General features: G+C 41.6%; 1 protein-coding gene across 1 annotated transcript in view; it reads right to left on the bottom strand.

The window, feature by feature from the left end:
* Window positions 1-1,730: 1,730 nt before the first annotated feature.
* CDC5L (cell division cycle 5 like) overlaps window positions 1,731-23,091 on the bottom strand; it is a 38,712-nt gene continuing 17,351 nt past the window's right edge. The window contains exons 14-16 of the mRNA XM_080341134.1: window positions 21,751-21,948; window positions 5,211-5,423; window positions 1,731-2,062 (exon numbers count right to left, since the gene is read on the bottom strand). Of these exons, the coding sequence (XP_080197260.1) occupies window positions 1,958-2,062; window positions 5,211-5,423; window positions 21,751-21,948 (516 nt within the window). The 3' untranslated portion in view covers window positions 1,731-1,957. The remainder of the gene's footprint in view (window positions 2,063-5,210; window positions 5,424-21,750; window positions 21,949-23,091) is intronic.

Genomic DNA, 23,091 nt, shown 5'->3' with positions numbered 1-23,091 from the left:
CTCCTGCCTTCCAGCATCCCCCAGAAACATCCCAAAGGCCTAAACAAAGTGACATTCTGCAACGCGGCAAAATTGCAAACAGCAAAGACCTTATTTAAATCCATATATGTACAAGCAAAACTTCACGATGTACGCAACTGGAGGTATTTAATTGCTGAATTCCGTGCTGTTGACAATACAGTTTTGCCTTTTTTCCTGTGCATTTCCACAAATGACTGCTCGCAAGACCAAAGGTGTAAGAGTTGAAAATAATAAGGATCCCTGAAGAAGTGATGAACATCTCCACAAAAATAAAAACATGAAAGCAATGCCTAACTCCAGCAAAGGGCCTCAAGTTGCACCAGGGGATGTTCAGATTGGATATTGGGAAAAATTTCTTCCCAGAAAGGGTTGTCAGGCATTAGAACAGGCTGCCCAGGGCAGTGGTGGAGTCACCATCCCTGGAGGTGCTTAAAAGGTGAATAAATGTGGCATTTAGGTACATGGGTTAGTGTCATGATTAGGTTATGGTTGGACTCTATGATCTTACGGGTCTCTTCCAACCAAACTGATTCTATGATTCCATGAATTAAAAGGACTGGGAATAGCTGACAAAATTTGAAACATCTAACTCAAGTGTGGTCTGACTAAACAGTACTCAGAGAAAGGTTCTGGATGAGATTTAGAAAAGTACCTCAGTGGAGAGGAAATAAAGGATTCACCTCTTCTGATAATCCCATTCCCACCCTTCAGACAAACAGTCAAAGCAGCTAGAGAATGAAAACCTGTTGAGATGCGATGGGAGGAGGAGTAAATGGGGAGCATCCCACTGCAGGGCTGCTCTGGGCAACAACAAAAGCGAGTAACCAGCTCTCAACGAGCAACACGCAACACTACCAAGGATTTCAGAAGTCCTGCATGCTCAGGACATACTCCATAAACCCCTGAGCGATGGTGTGCAATGGTGACCTTGTGAGATGATGTGTCTGTGATACACCAGTTGATCAGAGTTGATCAGATCATCCCAAAAACTGAACAGAACAAGCAACTGAGTTCTGGTGCTTGTGATGTGTTAGGACAGACGGACGTGGCCTTTGCAACCACATTCCACAAGGTCCAGGCCAATGCAGAACTGTGATGTTACTCAAGTCCCTCAGCCCACTGTACAAAAGGAAAAGGTGCATCAACCAGATGGAGGGAAGATGCGTTGTGCAGAGATTATTTTAAAAGCATTAGTACTGAGAAAATGAAAGGGTGTATTTTCTGCTGAAATCGATGGGAACAGTTAAGGCTACACTGGGTGATTTTATAAAATTTCAACCCAGCATGTTTCAGCATGGTGAAGTTATATTTACTGCCAGTATGACCATCTGAACATCTTGATGTAAATGAAGAATGTTTAGTCACACACACTGAAAAGAATCACGAACATGGTATTACAGAGATGACAATTACCCTGCACAGGTCCTTCCCATCACAAATTACAGTCTTGGAAAATAAAAGCAGCAGCAGTGGAAGGGAAGAAAGATAATTTATCAGAAACACAGGCAGGGAGGGGATAAGGGATAGGGGAGGATTCCATTTTAGTTAAAAGACAGGCATTTTATTTCTTAATTATTTTTTAACATTCCAGGTTTATTCAAAAGACATTATTCTGCAGGCATGTATCTTACAGGACTTAAGACACATAAATCACTAGGAATAATGTGATAATCCTAGCAAATGAAGACATGGATAAAATCATACCAGACTGATTTTTTTTCTTTTAATAAAATTTCGGACATTTCAATGCAATTTTTAATATTTGACAAAGCCATTCATACCTAGAGCATTTGGAAAAATTCATCAAAAGAACAAAAACTTGACAAGATGCAAACAGCAGACTACACTTGATTTCTGCAACTGATGGCAATAGCTGCTGGAGAAGTATCTGTACACTTTAAAAATATTACATCAGCGACAAATGGAATTTTGTGCTTTAATACTTCGCTTGAAAAGTCTCTTTATCCAACATGAAGTCAGCAAATCTCTGCTGGAGCTCCTTTTCTCTCTCCTGCTGCCGCTGCACATCTTCCTTCAGACACTGAAAGGGAAACAGAATTAAGCAACCAGTCAGTTCTTCCTATAGTCACACCCATGAACATCTTTAGCAAAGGTTATATATGTCTATCTTTAGCAAAGGTTTTATTTTACTTCCTTCAGAGGAAGGAGTCAGAGCTGAGACAGCAGACTGCTGAAATTCCTTATTTTAAATATAAATGCAAAACAGCAGTTGATGTGGCGTATCAAGAATCACTGTTATCTTATTTCAGAGATCAGGTATCTTACGCTGGTTCTGAGAGTAGTTAATACAAGATGCTCCAAACAGAGAGATTTCAAATTGGAAGCCTGTCACAAGCAGTGCACTGTATTTAACAGTTAGCCATGGATTCTTCTTCAATGAGTTTGTTCAAAACCTATTTTTGTAAGCTTCCTAATTAACTCAGCATCTTGCAACAAAGGCTTCCACATCTGCCTTCACTCTTGTATCACAAGACACAGTAAATGTATTCTGAGGATTAGCTCTCAGTAAAGTGCCATTTACTAAAAACAGGTGCTACTAACAGTTATCAAGCTATTGAACACATTTTTACTGTTAACTTTCACTAAATCTATCCATCGCTTCTGAGTTTGTAAAGACATCTGTCAGAACTTAGAGACACAAAATCAGTTTTAAGAACTGATACATTTTATCTTTTCTACATTAAGTCATTGAAAAGATTTGAGACTCAATGGAACCTTCTCTCCTGGAAAAGAAAATTGGAAATAAAAATTGTGTTCAGATGACTATTTCTTAGAAAGCAAGTCCGGCACTGGCTGAGGGTTGTCTTGTTAACTGAATAAAGGAGAGAAGAATATCCTGGATGTACTTAAACTAAGAACAGTGGCTCCAAGACACTGTATTCAGGTATCTCAGTGTACTTGTTTCTGCTAGTTCCATGCTGAAGTTAAGGCTGCTTAAGAGAAAGAGACATCTTTCCCCTCAAGGCTGTGCCAACCAGTTAGAGGCCAGTAAGGCAGGTAGTGGTGTTCAGGAGCAATGGGCCAGATCACACGAGCACATGTTGTTCACCAGCAAAAGGACTGCAGGCAAAGGGCCTGAGATCTGAAGATGGCTCAAAATGGGTCCTGTGCTTGGGTCACAACCCCAGGCAGCGCTACAGGCTTGGGGAAGAGTGGCTGGAAAGATGCCTGGCAGAAAAGGAGCTGGGGGTGTTGGTGGCTGAACATGAGCCAGTGTGTGCCCAGGTGGCCAAAAAGGCCAACAGCATCCTGGCTTGCATCAGGAATAGTGTGGCCAGGAGGACCTGGGTAGTGACTGTTGCACTGTTCTTAGCACTGGTGAGGCCAAATCTCAAATCCTCGGGTCATTTTTGGGCCCCTCATGACAAGAAAGCCCTTGAGGTGCTGGAGTGAGTTGAGAGAAGGGAACAGAGCTGGGGAAGGGGCTGGACCACAAGTGTGATGAGAGTGGCAGAGGGACCTGCAGGGTTCAGCTGGAGAACAGGAGCTGAGGGGAGACCTTATCCCTCTCTGCAACTGCCTGAAAGGGGAATGACCTATTAAAGAGCAGTGTAGGGAAAAGGGACCTGGGAGTCCTGGTGGACAGCAGGATGACCATGAGCCAGCACTGGGCCCTTGTGGCCAGGAAGGCCAAAGGCATCCTGAAGTGTATTAGAAGGGGTTGGTTCTCCTGCCCCTCTACTCTGCCCTGGTGAGACCACATCTGGAATATTGTGCCCAGTTCTGGGCCCCTCAGTTCCAGAAGGACAGGGAACTGCTGCAGAGAGTCCAGCGCAGGGCAACAAAGATGATGAAGGGAGTGGAGCATCTCCCTTATGAGGAAAGGCTGAGGGAGCTGGGTCTCTAGTTTGGAGGAGACTGAGGGGTGATCTCATTAATGTTTATAAATATGTCAAGGGTGAGTGTCAAGAAGATGGAGCCAGGCTCTTCTTGGTGACAACCAGTGATAGGACAAGGGGCAATGGGTACAAACTGGAACACAGGAGGTTCCACTTAAATTTGAGAAGAAATTTCTTCTCAGTGAGGGTGCCAGAGCCTGGACCAGGCTGCCCAGGGAGGTTGTGGAGTCTCCTTCTCTGCAAACATTCAAACCTGCCTGGATACCTTCCTGTGTAACCTCATCTGGGCGTTCCTGCTCCGGCGGGAGGGTTGGACTAGTTGATCTTTTGAGGTCCCTTCCAAGCCCTAACATTCTGTGATTCTGTAAGGCTGAAGCATGGAGGGTGTTGGTGTCTTCTCCCAAGTAACAAGTGAGAGGATGAGAGAACATGGCCTCAAGTTGCACCAGGAGAGGTTTAGATTGGATATTAGGAAAAAATTCTTCACAGAAAGGGTTTTCAGGTGTTGGAACAGGCTGCCCAGGGATGTGGTGGAGTCACCATTCCTGGAGGGGTTTAAAGACGTGTAGATGAGGGTCATAGGGACATGGTTTAGTGCTAGAGTTAGTTTATGGTTGGACTGTATCATGTTAATGGTGTCTTCCAACCAAAATGATTCTATGATTCTAAACTATACAGCACCTCTCAGCTTCTGCAACTGAGAACTATGTGGAAAGCCTGTACTGAAATGGGGTTATTGTACAGTTGTCATGTGTCCTCTGTTTATCTGTCAGAAGGAAACCAATAATCATTCTATCTATCCAGAACTCAAGTCAAGATTTATACAAGTCCAACCATGTGCAAGTCTGACAACAACAATACAGCTTCAGGGAGGAATTGAAACGTCAAAGGAAAGAAGAACCTCCTGGAGCATATACTGGCATTTGGTCCACTGACTTTAAAGGAAGCAGGAGGCTTTACACAAGTTTCAGATCTACCCTATGTTCTAACAGTAATTAAAACCAAAATGAGTCAAATTAAGATAGATATTGAACTCCTGCTGATACGCATTGCAGAAGTCTAATAAAATAAACCACATGAGGAAATAAAATAGAAACAAACTTACAAAACACACTAGTAGATTAGTCCTATCTTGTAATATGTCACAGAATCTTTGACATTGATGTGAATGGCAGAAGAGTCTGGTAACAGCCAGAAGCGTAATTTAAATAGACCATTAAAAACTTCTACCAACTCAGGCTGTGAACCTCAGAGCCCAGGCATTGAAAAAACATCATTTTCCACTAAGTGCTTGTATTTGACCTAAGGTATCACACTCAGGAATCTCACCTCCAGTCTCCGTGGGATTGCAGCATCTTCATGTTTCTTCAGCTCCTCAAAAGTACGTAGCTCCAGATGTGCCTGTTCGATCTGGTCCCATAAATCATTCAGTTGTTTGATGAGGCCCATCGCTCGAGACTGATAACCACCGAGCAAGATCTTCAGCTTCTTCTCCATCTTGGCAGCCCTCTTTGCTTCAGTTGTCATGTGTCCTCTGTTTATCTGTCAGAAGGAAACCAATAATCATTCTATTTATCCAGAACTCAAGTCAAGAGGGACCAAAAAAAAAAGCAGTGAAGAGAAATCTGTGGAACTGTATGGAGCTGATTGAGTGACTTGATTTCTACTAACAAATGATGTTGTACATTTTACAACGACCTCAATTTCTGGATTAAAACATCTACAATGTAAGCACTATTCCAGGGTGAAGTCCACTAGTCAAAACAGGGGGTGACGACACAACATATGAGCACGGCTTCATGGACAGGAATTATTGCAGTTGTTAAGCTGAGTAAGCAGCCAAGTCAGACGATACACGCTATGTCACCTCCCACTTACACAGGAGATGTTCTCTGCCTTAGTAAAGGAAACCTAAATAAAGATATTATGTTCCTCCATTTAAAAATTACATTCTTATTCTGAAAAACCAGCCACATCCTGCAGTCCTTCCACCTACCACCTACCACCTACCCTTACAGGATTCATCTAAATCACGTTCTGTAAAATAAAAAAGCAATTCGGAATGTTAAGGCAGCTCTGAGTCTCTCTTGCAGAGGACCATAATTAAAACATTTAGACTGGTCTGAGTGGTAAATGAATGGCAACGAGGGGGCATGGAGGCACTGCAAGGAACAGCAGAAGGACTATTAGAATGACAGCTAAATCTTACCACTATGCACATTCTCAGGACAGCCAGATCAGGAGACAAAGGACTAAGACTAAATCCTGATAACTCACAGAGGTGGGAAAGGATGATGACACCAACTACTGTCTGCTTCTAAAAGGTGTGAAATGCAAACCCAAAAATCTCCCTCCAAAACGAAAACAAAACATGGTCCTGAGAAGAACCCAGGTGTCATGATGACAACTCAACATGTGGTGTCGTCATAAAACATCCGAGAAAGACCGCTTGGACTCCAATGCCTCAGTGGCTGAACGCTAGACAGATTACTTGATTAAGAGTTCAAGGCCAGGTTGGATGTGGCTTTAAGCAACTTCATCTAGTGAAAGACGCACCTGTCCATGGCAGGGGGGTTGGACTAGATGACCTCAAAAGGTCCCTTCTGACCCAAGCCTTTTTATGATTATGTCTTAATGTTAATAAGCACGTGCGTATGAGACTGCAATAAGTGAAATTGGTTTAGTCTTAAAATAATCTCACCATCCATAAGATCACCCATTTAGTTTTACTAAATCTCTATAATGCTGCAACACTACTCCCTCCTAACTCCAAACCAAAATCCTGGAGCTCTCCAGTAACGCTTCTTTTGTGCAGAGCTTTTCCCTTATGGATCTCAAAGCAATAAGGTAAGATTATCTTTAGCTGGCAGACAAATACTGAGATAGGAAAATTAATCAGGTCCCTGTGTAAGAGACAAAAGCCAGAAGCAAAATCTCACAATTTACAATGCAATAGTGTATGCAACAGATGAGACAAAGCGATGAGATTGAAATGTGGTATCAAAACCACAAAGCAATTGGTGAATCTCTCTTCCCTCTGTCATTCCAGTAAGTGCTACCTGGTCTGCCTTGGATTTAGATGTTGTAGTTTCCCCAAAATTGTCAAGGTCAGTCCTCTAAACCCATAATCCAGACATAATCCATCAATGGTCAAGTGACACAAGTTACAAAACACAAATAAACAAGCATAATGATGTTAACATGTTATAAATAGCAAAGGCAATAGCATCAAATAAATCTTTAACACTGAATTGCAAACCAACAAACAACACAGGAATATACCACTGAACAAAATTGTGCAGAGGTATAGCATTTCACAACTCTAAATATGGACATATGGATTTCCTGGTTGTTTAATTTTCTATGCTACTTCCTTTAAAAAAATAAAAGAACACCCTTTTTTTCCGAAAATGTTGTGTCAAAGATGCCAAATTCAACAAAGAACGGATCAGGCTTCTCAGATTTTGATTTTTGCTACTGTTAAAAGATACATTAGTGCAAAGATGAAGAAAAATGTGTAAATTTCTCAAGTGTTAAAATATAAAAGCCTAACTCAGAACCACAGGGGTTAACTCACCTATCCTTGCCTCATTCCTTTACAAATCAAAGCTTTGCTGGTGATTGTTAGAATCATAGAATGTCCTGAGTTGGAAGGGACCCACAAGGATCATCAAGTCCAACTCCTGTCTCTGCATATGACAACTCCACAGTTCTTACATACAAAGGAATTACCACCGATTAACCAAAAAGTAGATGATTTTAACTGCTTTGAACCTCACAATTACCCAAGATAACATCTTTAACCACCAAAACTAAACTCCATCGGGAAGGAACTACCTTCTGATCTGTTCTTTACAGTGGTAACTACAGTCAGACTAGACTAGACTAGAGCAGCCATCACAATTTGGCTGGACTTGATGATCTTAAAGGTCTTTTCCAATCAAAATGCTTCTATGATTCTACCTTATGTACCAAACAATCACACAGTGCATTTATCAAACTTTCAACCATCCAACTTTATTAAAATACACTGTATTATACAGCTGTACGCTTCTGTAAAATGCCCTACTCCTTAACAATCTATTCATTCATTTAAAACAGTTTTAGGGGGTGGTGCAGAGATAAACAAAGTGAATGGTCAAGGGAGAAAACTGTTAATGGGGGAGTGAAAGAGAAATTTGACTGAGCTGTCTAGTTTGCTCCTGGGGAGACAGATGCAGACTGCTGCACTTTTCAGATTCTGTTTGCAGTGTAGACTTAAGCTATGCCCAAGGTGCTTTAAGCATACAGAAAGGCGCCTCTTTTCCAATATTTATATAAATCTAGAGAAAATTAAATAAATAGATTAGGGATTTGTGAGGATACTCTCTGATGGAAAAGTATGAAAGCTTTAAATGTCTTCACTGGTAAATAATATGGTATTACTGCAACAAGAAATACAGCTGTGTGGTAAATGAACTATTTTCCAATTACTGTTTCTTGGACGAAAAATGTGTGTTGAGAGCCACTGACATTTAGAGATCATGGAATAGATTGATGCATAGGCAAACAGAATTTTGTCTGACATAACAGAGATCAGTTGTCCCACGTTGCTCCCCAGCATTACACAAGAGGTAGAGTACACTTGGTGTGAAATGAAACTTCAGCCGGAACATCACTTTTCTAGAACAGGTTAAAATAGACCATTTAGAAAAGTTCTACTATTGTGTTATCCTGAGTGAAGATCTGTCAACAAACTGATTTTCTAATAACATGTTAAACACTGAGTACGTGAAGACATCAAATACAGCTATAAGCGCTATCTCCAACGTACAGAAAAGAGACTGGATCAGGGCATCGTGGCCAGAAGTCCTGAAATACCTGCATGCTCTAAATATCACCAGTAGCAGTGGCATTGGTGGATTAGTCTCACACTTTTACTATTTTTACTACTTATTTTTTAATCATCTTACTACTCCCTAACACCACTTCAGTTGGTTTCAGACAATGCGAACTGGACTTAATATTTCTGAGTTGTTCTGGATATAGATTCTACTAGTTTAACTACTAGAGCTCCTCAGGTTGTATGCTGCTATTCAGCCCTTGCTTTTCTACTCATTTTCTTGTCTATCTTGGATTATTACAGGACTCACTTCTGTAAAAAGAAAAATAAGAGGAAAAAGGTCCCACAAGTATCTCAACCCAGAAATAACAGCCCTTTCTTCCTTCTCTGCTTATAGAGAGAAATGTGAACACTCACCACCTTTCCTCCTCCCTCCCAACTACAATATTTTAGGACCTACTATGAAAAGGTCAAAAGGAGGTCTCAGCTTTTGTAACAAACACTATTTATTAAAAATTGCTGACTGTTGCACGACAGCCAACAACTGCATATAATTCTAGTTCAAGCTTCGTAAAATTTTAAGGCTCAGATACCAAGCTAAAAATTGCAAGCAGTTATGAAGAGGAGTGTTTAAACAGTAGTCTACATTATTTGCTTAAAGCTAAGAAATAGATTTCAGTAAAATCTGACAGCCATTTCCCTCCTAAACCCAGCAGAAAATGTAAAGACATTTGAAGGATTTCTTCACTTATTTATTTTGTACTGGTCCTTGGCTGCCTTTGGTTCCACTGACTTCTGCACCAGCTACGGTGAAATGAGAACAGCGTGTACAGACGTGGGGTAAAATGATACGTGATGTTATGGCAAGTGTGAGAGCCTCATCCCATCCCAAATTTTTTATGTAAAAGCCTTTCCTCATGCATAGTAGAGTTCAGTTTCAAATACTACACTAGAGATCCAAAGAAGAGAAACCAAAACAAAGCAACAGACACAATCAGAGATTTATAAAACGTGATCTAGAAAACGGAGGCTGACTGAAAGAACAGGGGTTTTGTTTGTTTTCTCCATCTAACAAAAATAGAGAAAATGAAGACATAGCAACATGTTTTAAATATTCCAAAGACCATTGTGAACAATTAGCCTGTTCTTATGACCACTCAGAAAGGAAGATAGATTTAAATTTGGCAAGGAAATTTTAGATAAGAGGTCAGCTGTAAGGTTTAACTAAGGACAACAGAGAACAGGGCAAGATTGCTCATGAGAACAAATATACACCAGGAAAGACTTAAGAAAATCTGACCCTGAAGAAGGAGGGGTTCAAGCACCTTTAAAAATTGCATTTTCACAATTCCTCATCTCATTATGTCTACTAAGGACATCCCTCCTCAGTTCAAATGGCTGTTTTCCCCTGTACTGTTTTGGTTTCCTTCCATTAAATGTGGAGCTTCTGGTAGTCCCTAAACAGCATTAAACACTCATGTCTTCTAATTCATCTTCTTAATCATGCCTGATGGATAAAAAACACAGAAGAAAACCTGCTATATGTTCTTACCAGAGCCACAGTCAAAATTAAGCCAACTTGTTCCATGACCTTGGAGAATCAACAGATCATCATAAAGCTGTTTAGCTTATGCAGGGAAATCCTCTGCCAGCTTTAGCTATGCTGGCTGAACAGGTTACTCTTGGAACCTATAGAGGCCTACTCCAAATATTACTAAAACTTCTTTCCTCACCTCAGACCTACAGGTGTCTCTCTCATACTCAATTCTGTTGGCAGGACCTGGATTAACTTCATTTAAATAGCAGGGTTTGTGAACTTGCCTCATTTTGGCTCAGTCTGCCAGAGCAGCTGGAAGGAGACAAATGCACATGGAGATATCAGCCTTCTGCTCAACACCAGAATACACCAAACTGGTTTCACCAGTTCAAACCACCCCAGGGAAAACAATGACCGTAACATCAGGGCATTTAGGTGATCTGCCTTTTCAAGCTTGATGGTGCACTCTACAACAACATGTTTTTAAACAATAATTCATTAATTACTGTACTTAAAATTATTTTTCCACTTCTGTGCTCTTGGACAGAATTCTCTATTTTTTGGCTTGAAACAGTTTAATCTGTCGACAGTTTGACCAGGCAAAACTCAGTTCAACAAGACCAAGTACCAGATTTTGCAACCGGGACACGGCAACCCTGGCTGTAGATACAGACTGGGAGATGAGATGCTGGAAAGCAGCTCTGTGGAGAGGGATCTGGGGGTTCTGGTTGACGGTAAACTGAACATGAGCCAACAGTGTCCCTGGCAGCCAAGAGGCACCCGTGTCCTGGGAGCATCCAGCACAGCATCGCCAGCCGAGCAGGGAGGTGACTGCCCCACTCCGCTCTGCACTGGGGCAGCCTCACCTGGAGCACTGTGTGCAGGTCTGGGTGCCACAGCATAAAAAAGATATAAAGCTGCTGGAGAGTGTCCAGAAGAGGGACACAAAGTTGGTGAAGGGTTTGGGGAGGAAGCCGTATGAAGAGCAGCTAAAATCGCTTGGTTTGTTCAGCCTGGAAAAGAGGAGACTGAGGGGAGAGCTCATGGCAGCCACAGCTTCCTCACAAGGGGAGGAGGAGGGGCAGCGCTGAGCTCTTCTCTCTGGTAACCAGTGACAGAACCCGAGGGAATGGCAGGAAGATGTGCCAGGGGAGGTTCAGGTTGGACATGAGGAAAAGGTTCTTCACCCAGAGGGTGCTGGACACTGGAACAGGCTCCCCAGGGAGGTGTCACGGCCCCAAGCCTGACAGTGTTCAAGAAGAGACTGGACAACGTCCTCAGACACATGGTGTGAACTGTGGGGTTGTCCTGTGCAGGGACAGGAGTTGGACTCAATGATCCTTGTGGGTCCTGTCCAACTCGGGACATTCTAGGATTCCCTGTAGAGCCTGCATCTTACCTCTGAGTTAGTAAGGGTAACAGTTAACTCTGCTGGAAACTGAGGCTTGGGGTTATTATCAAAGAAGAAAAAAAAGCATTGCCAGTGTAGAACAATACGGGCTGAGTCTATCAAACTGCCATCAGCATTAGCATTAGCTCAGCTAATCAGCTGAAATCACTGCATGGCTTGACACAACAAGCACCCTGCTGTGATCCCAAAGATGATGTTTTCTGAATAAACAAGGGGACAAAACGATCATTATGCAGTCAAAAAGGGACAGTGAGTAACTTGCAAGAGATGACTAAGTGGGTTTAATTCTAATTGACTGGGATCACACCAAATTTTTCATAGAAACATACAGTCACAGGTGATACTCAAATGACGGCACTGCCGGTATGCAACTGCAACTTCACCAATGAAACTATATTAAATGTTCAAAGTTTGCATGGGAATATAAAACTAGCTTTCCCCAATTTAATAGGGAAGCCTTGACATAAACTCCTATATTGTACTTTGTTACGTAGATCATATATGATTACGACTTATTGGTACCTGCAGAAGGCTGTTCTCTCTACTCACAGTCAAAACTAATAACCCAAGAGCAATCTCCATGTCAACCATTATTTCAGAAATTATGATTACTTGCCGTCAAATATCGTAACAGGAATTAGTAGGACTGTTGAGTAAAGACAGTACAGGGTACACCAAGAGCAAATGTCCCCACAGAAGTTTATACCATCCAACTACCTAGATCTAAAATAATCCAGAAAGTTACTGCATAAGTTAACAGCCACTGCTGATCTGCAATGATGACATTAAAGCCCTCTTGGAATATTTTTATTTGGGAATTGCTTCTAAGACTAGTAGTATTATTGGTGATACCCATATATCACAATCACAGTTGGAACATATCCAGAAAAGCACAGTTTAAAAACAAATAGTTTATTTTTACTAAGCTTTTCTGAAAACTCTGTACCTCTCTACAGAAGAAAAAATACAGTAATAGATCACAGGCAGCAACAACTACCTCAGGTCAATGGCTTTGCTGAAGTGTAAGCAAACATGGGTTACTGCTGTGTCCGATCATAGAATCATTTTGGCTGGAAGAGACCCTCCAACCATAACCTAACTCTAGCACTAACCCATGTCCCTAAGAATCTCGTCTAAACGCCTTTTAAACCCCTCCAGGGATGGTGACTCCAGCACCTCCCATATGAGATCATATGGCAGCAAGCACAGTGTAATTACCTTCACAAACCATCACTGCAAACCCAGAGGTCTTGGACTGGTCTCTTCCAGAAAAGAAGCAATAATCTTGTGGAAGCTCATGCCGTAAGTTAGCAAACAGCCTCTTTTCCTCTCAGTCAGTAGCAGAAGCCCCACGATGAGCTTGCAGCAGTCACTAGCACTCTATTCCAGTGCTAAAATTACACAAGTGTAAATGAAGCAAGTTAATTTGTGAGCAGCAACTCTCACTGGCCCAACATCCCCAGGTTCTGACACTACTTCACGTTAGGACAGGCACTAAAGAGGTGGCTTCCAGTAACAGACTCTATCCATTTATACATTTCTCTATCCAAGCACAATTTTCAACAGTGATGGTGTGCAAAGGCCTTTGGCAATGCAGAGCTTTGTTAATGCTGAACTTTAAGGAGATAAGTTCCCATTATGAACTGTATTTCCAAACATGAAACCTGATTTCACTAATGGAGGAAAACATGGAGGGGAAAAAACCTCCCACCAGGCTATGAGCAACCGGCCAAACAAAAAGTAACTGCTATGCAGCCTAAGATTATGTTTAATGAACTTTTTAATTGCTCATTTCCAATGTGTCGGCACATTCTGGACTGAGGACATGCAGAAAAATCCTTTTTTCTACACAAAAAAGGAGTTATCTAGCCATGCCACTTATGACCCTAGAAAGAAGGCTAACACAACGGTCCAATTTGAAGACGAATTTCAGACTCACAGGCAAGATGAAAGAAATTCAATATGAAGCACTCTCTTACTGATGATGTTCATCTGCTTCCTTCCCAAGGTCCCAAAGTAAATCAACAGTAAGAGAACTGGTGAAAAATTAGTAGGATTCTTTTCTGAAAATAACTGTTTAACAGCAAAAATCTAGTTCTGTTCCCCAATGCTGTTCAATCGGTGTTCTGGGAAATGTCATTGCTTTAAAAGTTGGTTAGATTTGAATAAAACTAGATCTGCTTTCCTTCCTGCTCACCGTGATGAAGGTTTTGGGGTGGGCAGGGGTTGGGGGGTGTGTAGCTGCTAAATGCAAATATAATTTGAGGGGAAAACCAAGGAGATAAGAAGTTGATTCACCTAAAGGACAGTAAACAATGTGTTTTGGATTGGTTTGTTTTTTTCAGAGTTTTAACATGCAGAGATACAAAGCTCCAGCTTGACTCAACAAGCTGTAAATGGAAAAGACAACTACTTTCCAGGTATAACAAGTGCATTTAAAGATTCAGCAGTTTTAGATAGCATTTTTCATTCACGGGTTTACAAGTGCTTCACAAACTATACAGAGCTCCACAAGGCAGATGTTACTCCCTTTCCAGTGACAGAAGAACCAAGGGAGACATTAAGACCTGGTTTTGTTTCACTGATCTGAAGTGCTCTAGATGGCTATGTAATAAAAGGAAAAAAACCACACACACATAAAAAACCAACCACAGACAAGCAAACAAACAAACAAACTAGGAAACTCAAGAAGGAAATTCAACTCCTAAATGGGCCAAGTTGCCCTCAGGAGCTGCCTTATCTCTACCAAAACCAGGGGAAGCTTAAGGCAACTGCAGCTTTGTTCTAGTTATGAGGCTAAAATAAGGTGTATCAAATCTGAATTCACGAGACTTGCTCAAACACAGGCAAGGAATACTCACCTGCACTAGAAAGAAAACACAAGATTTCTGGCTAAATCTGTTAATCTTCCCTGGCGTGTTTTTTCTTACTGTAGACATAAGTTATCCTTGGCAATATGGCTCACCTTCATTGTGGATCTCACAAATAATCCAAAATTCTGCAAGCAAAGATGTGATGTCTTATAGCTAAGCTGGTCTACTACCCAGCTACTGTGCAAAGGGGTCTGCTGCTTAATCTAAAAATAATTAACTTACTGTCAATTCAATGAACTGATCCAGATTACCACAGAGCACTGGTAAAAGGTCAGAGGTAAAGGCAAGTGGCAGCTGGATAAAAATAAGTAACACTGACCCTTTTTGGCACAAGCTAAAACATTAGAGCACCCTGACTGTAGCACAAACCACATGGTAACCATTCTAGTAAACAGTAAGTGTTTTTACACACAGGTGAAGATAATTCCTACAGGACTTGTCATACATCTGTGCTACCCAGTATATAACCTCCAAAACTGCTGCGCTAAATACACATACTCCGATTAATCAACCGTACGTTAAGCAGAGATCAGACACTGCAACAGTGGTTTTGCATAAACAGCTCGAATGGATTCTCAACAGCTTGACAGTGAAGACCTCTGATAACCTCAGCTGTGACCCTCTGGTGCCAACTACATTCCCAACAGACATTATTTTAAAAAGTGTATTCCACAAAGGCAATACAGTGGTACAAATGAATATCTGCAGGCATAAATGCAGATTCCTCAGGGATTCTGCCATATTTTATTTTTATGAGTAATTTCGCTATTCCAAGGCTTATAAATTCTTGTATTTTCTCCAGGTGTTTTCTCAGTAACAGCATACCTGAAAATGCAAAAGAAACTGCAAGCTTTAGAACCATGTAAACTAGAAAGAAATTAAAATACGATCTCCAATAAACTAATAAGAGATACACTTTGCAGCAGAGTGTATCATTTAATCCATAAAACTCCAGCTAAGCAACTGGTTTTCAACATAAATTAATTCACAGGGCTTGGGCTGCAACCAAAAGCAAAAATGGACACTTTGGTGTGGTAAATTATATGTATCTTGGATATTGCAAAGAATAGTTTACTGTGCTTTGACTACATGGTGTAACTAGAGCTTCCTCCCTTGTAGACTTCCAGCAGTGTTTATAATTTAGCAATCAACTGAAATTACGATGTTAACTACCACAGTTTTAATAAAAATACTTGTGTGCCGCAAGCCACCATTATGAACCGCCTTCAAAGGAAAGGTAAGGCTGGCAGCAAGTGACTGTTTTTAACTACAAAGTAAAGCAACTACCTTGTTAAATAGATGCCTCTATCTCATTTCATCTGATAAGGTTCCATGTAACATACACCCTAGGTAGGAATGGTTTTCTTTATAAATATATTGCTTAGAGGAGAAGGGAGTACAAGAACAACAGACACATAGTGAAGCCCCAGAGATTCACTTACACTGACCTGAAACACTCCATCTATAATCATACAATCATTTCAGTCGGAAGAGACCCTCGGAGTCATCAAGTCCAATCATAACCTAAATAACTCTGGCACACTAAACCATGTCCCTAAGAACCTCACCTAAACACCTTTTAAATCCCTCCAGGGACGGTGACTCCACTGCCCTGGGCAGCCTGTTCCAATGCCCAAAAGGCCTTTCCGGAAAGAATTTTTTCCTAATATCCAATATAAACCTCCCCTGGTGCAACTTGAGGCTATTTCTTCTTGTCCTATCACTTGCTGCCTGGGAGAAGAGATCAACACCCTCCTTGGGATTCCTACAAAAAGCCTGAAGCTCCTCTAGTTCCTCCCAAGGAAACTCTGCTTGGGCAGCTCTTCATCCAACAGTACAGAAAAGCATCCTCACCTTTACGAAGAGCAGCAAAAAAGACGAGGCAATACTCACGCTCTTTTTTCTGCCACAGTCACCAGTCCAGACCATTTCTCACATCAGGAGCCATCCTGGCCAGGGGATGGTTCCCAATTTAAGAATAAAGCCACAGCCAAGGCCAAACCCTTAGCTGGTCTAAATCAGACTCATTCACACCAGCCAGAGCTGCTCCCTCAATTTACTTATTTTCAATTGAAACATTGCTATAATTTTTATTATTATTTTTTTATAAAGACATACTCATACAAACTTGAATGGAGGTCTGTTTGGGCTCAGCAGGCAGAGCCTGTCTGGCTGTAACAGCCCATCCCTGCACACAGGGCCTGGTGCACTCTATGCTCTGCTGCTTTACCCTGACCTCTTATGTATTAAAATTGAAATTATGTTCTTCTTCAAGCAGGAAAAATTAAGGAAACCACCTCTACATCGTGGTAATTTAATGCTCCAGCTATAACCCTCTGCCCAGCAAACCTTTGTCCAGTTTACCCATGTTTATGCTGTAACTAGATTTAAATTTTCTAACTTCGTAAATACAGAAAGCTGGATGTTACCACTTTCTCAAAGTTGACATGCTAATGTTGTAACACTCTTTAGCAGTATTAAGTAACACATTCAAAGAGTCCCAGACTCTCAAAATAAAGAAATGAAAAGTATTACTAATACATAGAAGTATATTTCAGTATTAAAACTACTGTGGATTTGTGCCTTACTGGTGCCTGGACAGGATATGGAGCCAAACAGAAGCTCTTGCAACTGCTCTGCTTCACCTCCTGTAGTCCATCAATAACAGCGCAAATCTGTTTGTGATATCGCCATCCATTTCAGAAAGATGAATGTCATGTCGACATATACACAACGCTGCCACCACTAAATCACTCCGACAGTGAAAACAGGCCAATTAGAGCAAGACAACAGTTTGTCCACACCATCAATCCCCCCTGTAATCTCCGAGCGATGAAGACAGCACAAGAAATTGCTGGTTTTGCACAGATCTGCATGGTGTTAGCAGTCCCATATGGAAGTATTCGACAGTGACTGCCCCATGTGCAGCTGCCTCCAGCAAACATCACTAAACTCTTGTGCCTTTTCCTAATGATCTGACTGCAATTTGAAGGGGGAGAGGCAGACCCAAAACTGACCAACATCAGTTGCTGGCAAACTCTCTTTTACAGTTCCTATTCTTCTCTCACAGGAAGTCAAGAGTACAAGCAAGTATCTTGGGGTATTGAAAGCTGAGCTAATATCCCTGCTTTTCATTAAGGCTGTCTGATACTTCCCATTAAAATATCTATTTCAACTGATATTGCTTTCAATTTTCCCTGGAAAAACAGTAAAACGAAGGTGGGTTTTGCCATTGCTGAAAATGGGTTAGGAAAAAAAAAAGATTGCTGTGCTTTTTTCATTGTATATTCCTTTGTTCATTACACTGCTATGCTTTTTATTTATTACTTCAAAAATGATTCAGTTGGTGACCTATACTTAGAAAAGCGTATTTGTATATCTTGCTTTTAGGAATGGCATTTTAAATAGGTCAGGCAGCGCTGCACTAAACTGCATTTTGCACACACTGGGGAGCGATTTTCAGCTCAAATGTAACTTTTCAGAGTCGCCCTGCACTCAGCGAGCTGTGAAAGGCAGCGCCAAACGATCACTGCACCTGCAGCTGTGAGCACAGCAGCTCTGCTGGCCCCAGGGGCCACACTGACCTGGGGTGTGTGATATTTTTGACATGTACATAAGGTTGCGCTCTCACTTTACCGTAAATGCACCAAACAATCAGCTTTGCCCAGCAGCGCTCCAAGCTCCCAGATAATATGAGTAGATGTAGCAACATTTGCGAGACATGGAGTCTCACAATCGCAACAACTGATCGTAGACACAGTAGCTGGATTTTCTTAACTGGCTTCCATGGAGTCCCATGCAATGTTGGTAGCAAACAAAATCCAACTGTTTTTTTTTTATGGCAAGACCTCTGATTTGCATTTTGCTTCCTAGGTGACTGTCTTGTGACTACAGAGCAATAAGCACTTACAGAACGAACAAATGCAAGAGAAGTTTGATGAATGGATATGTGTTGGTCTCTTCTCCCAAGTAGCAAGTGACAGGATGAGAGGAAATGGCCTCAAGTTGCGCCAGGGGAGGTTTAGATTGGATATTAGAAAAAAATTCTTAAAAAAAAGGGTTGTCAGGCACTGGAACAGGCTGCCCAGGGCAGTGGAGTCACCATCCCTGGAGGGGCTTAAAATGCATTTAGACGAGGTTCTTAAGGACATGGTTTAGTGCAAGAATTAGGTTCTGGTTGGACTCAATGATCCTGAGGGTCTCTTCCAAACAAAATGCTTCTATGATTCTACTTGACCTTATTTTCTTTGCTTCAGTATCCTTAATAAGCACACTACCACCAACTACTCCTTTAAATATTTGGAGGAGATGAACAGAAATTAACAGCACAAGAAAGCCCACCCAGAAGTAACCAAATTAGACTGCAGAAACAGTGTGCAATGCAAGGGAACAGGGCCACACGCTGAGCAATTTAAAAGAAAATAAAATCACAGACCGGTTGGGGTTGGAAGGGACCTCTGGAGATCACCTAATCTAACTCAGAACTTGCACTTTGACCCCTTAAATACGGAATCATAGAATCACAGGATGGTTGGGCTTGCAAGGGACCTCTGGAGACCACCCAGTCCAACCCACTTGCTAAAGCAGGTTCACCAGAGCAGATCACACAGGAATGTGTCCAGGTGGGTTTGAATGTCTCCAGAGAAGGAGACTCCACAACCTCTCTGGGCAGCCTGTTCCAGGGCTCTGGCACCTCAAAGTAAAGATGTTTTTCCTCATATTCAGATGGAACTTCCTCAGTATTCAAATATTCAACAGCTACCCATTAAGCAAATACCATCTACCCTCTGCAGTAAACGAGCCTATGGAAAAACTACGCTGTAATAATGAAATTAAAGACTGTTTCATAATGCATATGCACAGGCAAATTAGGGCTGTCTGTGCATTCCCCAACTTCGACTGTTTGACTTTGCAACTTCCATAACACACTCCTAATGCAGTTTTGGGCGTAAAGTATTTAAATTCCAAAAGCGTTTGTGTACAAATTAGGTAGAGCCCCCGGATTGGTGGTGTGATGCCAGCACAGCGCCCTGGTTTTGTGAAAGCAGAGCGGAGCGTTGGAGCGTGCGAGAGCGTTGGGCAGGGCGATGGTGCTCTCTGCTGGGTGAGACGCAGGATGACAAGCGCTCTGGCATCAACGCTCAACTACGAGCAGGTGAAACTGCTCCTGGACCGAGTGGTTGACTAATAACTGTGTAATCTACACCTGGATGACATCCTTGTCTGACAGACTTTACAAAACACACATTCACACTGTATGTCACGTGTGCAAATCGAGTGAAAATTCAGCCTTTCTAGCCCTCTTTTGTGTTATTTCTGTGGTAGCAGCTGTTTGAGGAGGATTACTTCTAGGAACAGTAGCTCTGTTGATGTTAAATACAGAATAACTTCTTTTTTTAAAAAAAAACCAACTTTCTTTTACCATGGAAAAAAAATAATCTCATGCCTGCATAATTCAGAGAGACTTTTAGGCTAAAATGGTATTCTGGAAAACAGCTAATTACTTACTGGGAGTCAGAACAAACACGTGTTGTGGGATGAAACCATTTAAAAGCAGCTTACTTTATATCATGAAAGGTATACGGTTTGGTGTTTTATTTGGGGAGTTTGGGTGAAATTCTAGAGAAGGGACAGAGCAAGAGTGATTAAGTAACTGTGCCACTGTACTGGGCACTGGTGAGGCCTCACCTTGAATCCTGTGTTCACTTTTGGGCCCCTCATCATAAGAAGGGCACTGAACTACTAGAGAGAGTTCAAAGGAGGCGACGAAGCTGCTAAGGAGCCTGGAGCACAAGTCTGATGAGGAGAAACTGAGGCAACTGGAGCTGTTCAGCCTGGAGAACAGGAGGCTGAGGGGAGACGTTATCACTGTCTACAACTGCCTGAAAGGAGGTTGTAACATAGGGGGTATTGGTCTCTTCTCCCAAGTAACAAGTGATAGGATGAGAGGAAATGGCCTCAAGTTGTGCCAGGGGAGGTTTAGATCGGAAGAAAAAATTCTTCACAGAAAGGGTTGTCAGGCATTGGAACAGGATGCCCAGGGAAATGGTGGAGTCATCATCCCTGGAGGGGTTTAAAAGGCATTTAGATGAGGTTCTTAGGGACATGGTTTAGTGCCAGTGTTAGGTTATGGTTGGACCTGACGATCCTGAGGGTCTCTTCCAACCAAAATGATTCTATAGTTCTAAGAGAAATCAGCACCAAAAGGTCTGAACTGCTTTCTTCTACTTAGTGCACCGTATCCCAAATGATTTCCTCACCACACGCAACTCTCAATCCCAGGACATCTTACCAAATCTTAATGCCACCTGGATTTCAGGCCCATGGCTGTTGCATTTTGAACAAACTGCTGCAAGCATGGTGACACTGAAGAACTCTGTTCTCCGCAACTCAGCAGAAAAACATGTAGTTTCAATTCTTGATTCCCTAATACCAGTGTCCTGCCATAGTACTCAAACCACATGCAGACACATGGGTGAGATGTTGCTATCTGAACTCTGGCATTTTGCACTTGCAGGAAAAAATAGTTATGCAAACAGACAACAGCAAACTCAAAATTTTAGTTTAAAATGCACTCATAAGGAAACCTACTATTTCATGATAAAGTGGAACAAATTCACAAACATCCATTGTTCTCTTTTTTGAAAGGAATCACTGGAATTGGCAGAGGATGCCAGTCTAGCAAGAATTCAGCATGACTTGGACCTTCCCATAGGCAATAATCAGAATCCAAATCTTAAGTTGTAAAGAGAACTTGAACAGAGTTTTGGGATGTTTTTACGCATCTATCTCTGAAGTATCTCATACCAGCCACTATCAGGGACAAAGTGCCAAACTAGAAAGATCAGTTATCTGATCAACATGGAATTAATAGAGAGCAGAACCTGAACTTCTGTCCAGTTGAGAATGAAGTGGGTGAGATAAGTAGCATTACAGTTAATACTGAAAAGAGAAACTGACTGTGGCAATACTCCAGGGACATTTAAAGAAATGGAAGAGGATGAGAGAAGGTGATTTAAACACCTCGAGAACACCTATGAACTCCTCAGGAGAAATCCTTAACACTCTTTTCAAAGGAATCTCACCAAAAGACCTGAATGATTTCTAGAGTAACCTGTAACACTTACACAGGAAAAAAAAATAAAGAAAAAATAGAAAGAAAACACATGGCGAGATAATGAAAAAAAAAAAGGCAGGTGCTAAAAGCAGAAAAAAGTGGCACTGACCTCAAGCCTCTTTTCAAGTGACTCTATCCTGTCTTTTTTGCTGGCCAAGTTAGCTCTTGTGTAGCGGTTCTGTCCAGGCAGGTATAACACTTGGCTGTAACATTCTTCCCACACCTGGTTATACGCTTCACTTGAGAGCTCTCCATGCCCCATTCCTTGCCTTACCACTTCCATCTCTTGTGCCAGTAGATCCTGTGCCTGTTGGAAATGATGAGAAATAAACTGAAGTTATAATATGCAGAACAGAAGAAAATGCCTCTTGTTTCCAGTCCTTCAGTGTACAATTGATAGGTGCAGTTTTTCTCCTTTCATACTAAAAGCTCACCATCAGTTTAAGCTAACTATGAAATCTAACACAGATGCTGTGGACTATAAATGAAACCCAGGCTACAAGGCTACTCACAGTGCAACTATCCCTCATTTTATATAATTTGGCCCAACCTGACATCACTCTGCTGTAGCTAATGAAAGCTGTGGCACCGCTAGATATTTCATCTTGCTGCAGAAGAGATAAAAGCAAGGACCGTGAGGGGAGGGAGAACAGTACAGACAGAAGCAGCTGTTCTGAAACAAAAACCACTTTTCATTTCCTTTTGCTTGCCCTTCTCCAGACAGTCTGGAAAGTCAACTCCAGACATTAACGGGTGAGCTGTGTAAGCTCCCTTGCAGTAAATCCTACTCTGACTTTAACTTACATATGCTCTGTTGACAGAGAACTACTAGTGAGATATGAGCATTCTGCTGTTTCCAGGTTAGTTTACAATGTCACTTAACAGTGAACCGAAAAGATTCATGTTTTTCTCACAAATCTTAATATTCCTGCCAAAGAGCCTGGCCCACTAAACTACATAGGCACCTGGATCCTTCCAATTTTATTTGTAAATAAAAACTAAAATATCTTTGCCAATCTGGACTTTGTTGGTTATGAGCACATATTATATGTGCGCCATAGATTTCTATACCAGCCACAGATGTCTCGCTGCAAGCAGACGTATGCTTTATAACAGCATATTTCCCAGGAAGTAATTCAGGTGTCACCAGGTAAGATAATTCCAGCTTGCCCTCGATGGTCAAGACAGATAACACAGGGGTACTTCAACTACACCTAACAAAGTTAAATATTATGAAGGTTCACTATCAATTAGCCTTTATTTGTACAATGGGAGGAGCTACTTAAACCTATCTAGTTGTGGCACCAAAACAGTTCCACAGCTTTAAGACCTCAGCACACCATGTGTAGCACCGCTGCTAATCCTTCCCAAAACACCACTTCGCATTAGGAAAAGAAAGGAGCATTTTATGGAGACAGTTTAGTAGGAAGATGTTCTAAAAACAAATGGA

The sequence above is a fragment of the Nesoenas mayeri genome, assembly GCF_963082525.1.
Source record: "Nesoenas mayeri genome assembly, chromosome: 3".
In the NCBI taxonomy this organism is placed as follows: domain Eukaryota; kingdom Metazoa; phylum Chordata; class Aves; order Columbiformes; family Columbidae; genus Nesoenas; species Nesoenas mayeri.
This window is presented reverse-complemented; position numbering and strand designations above follow the sequence as displayed.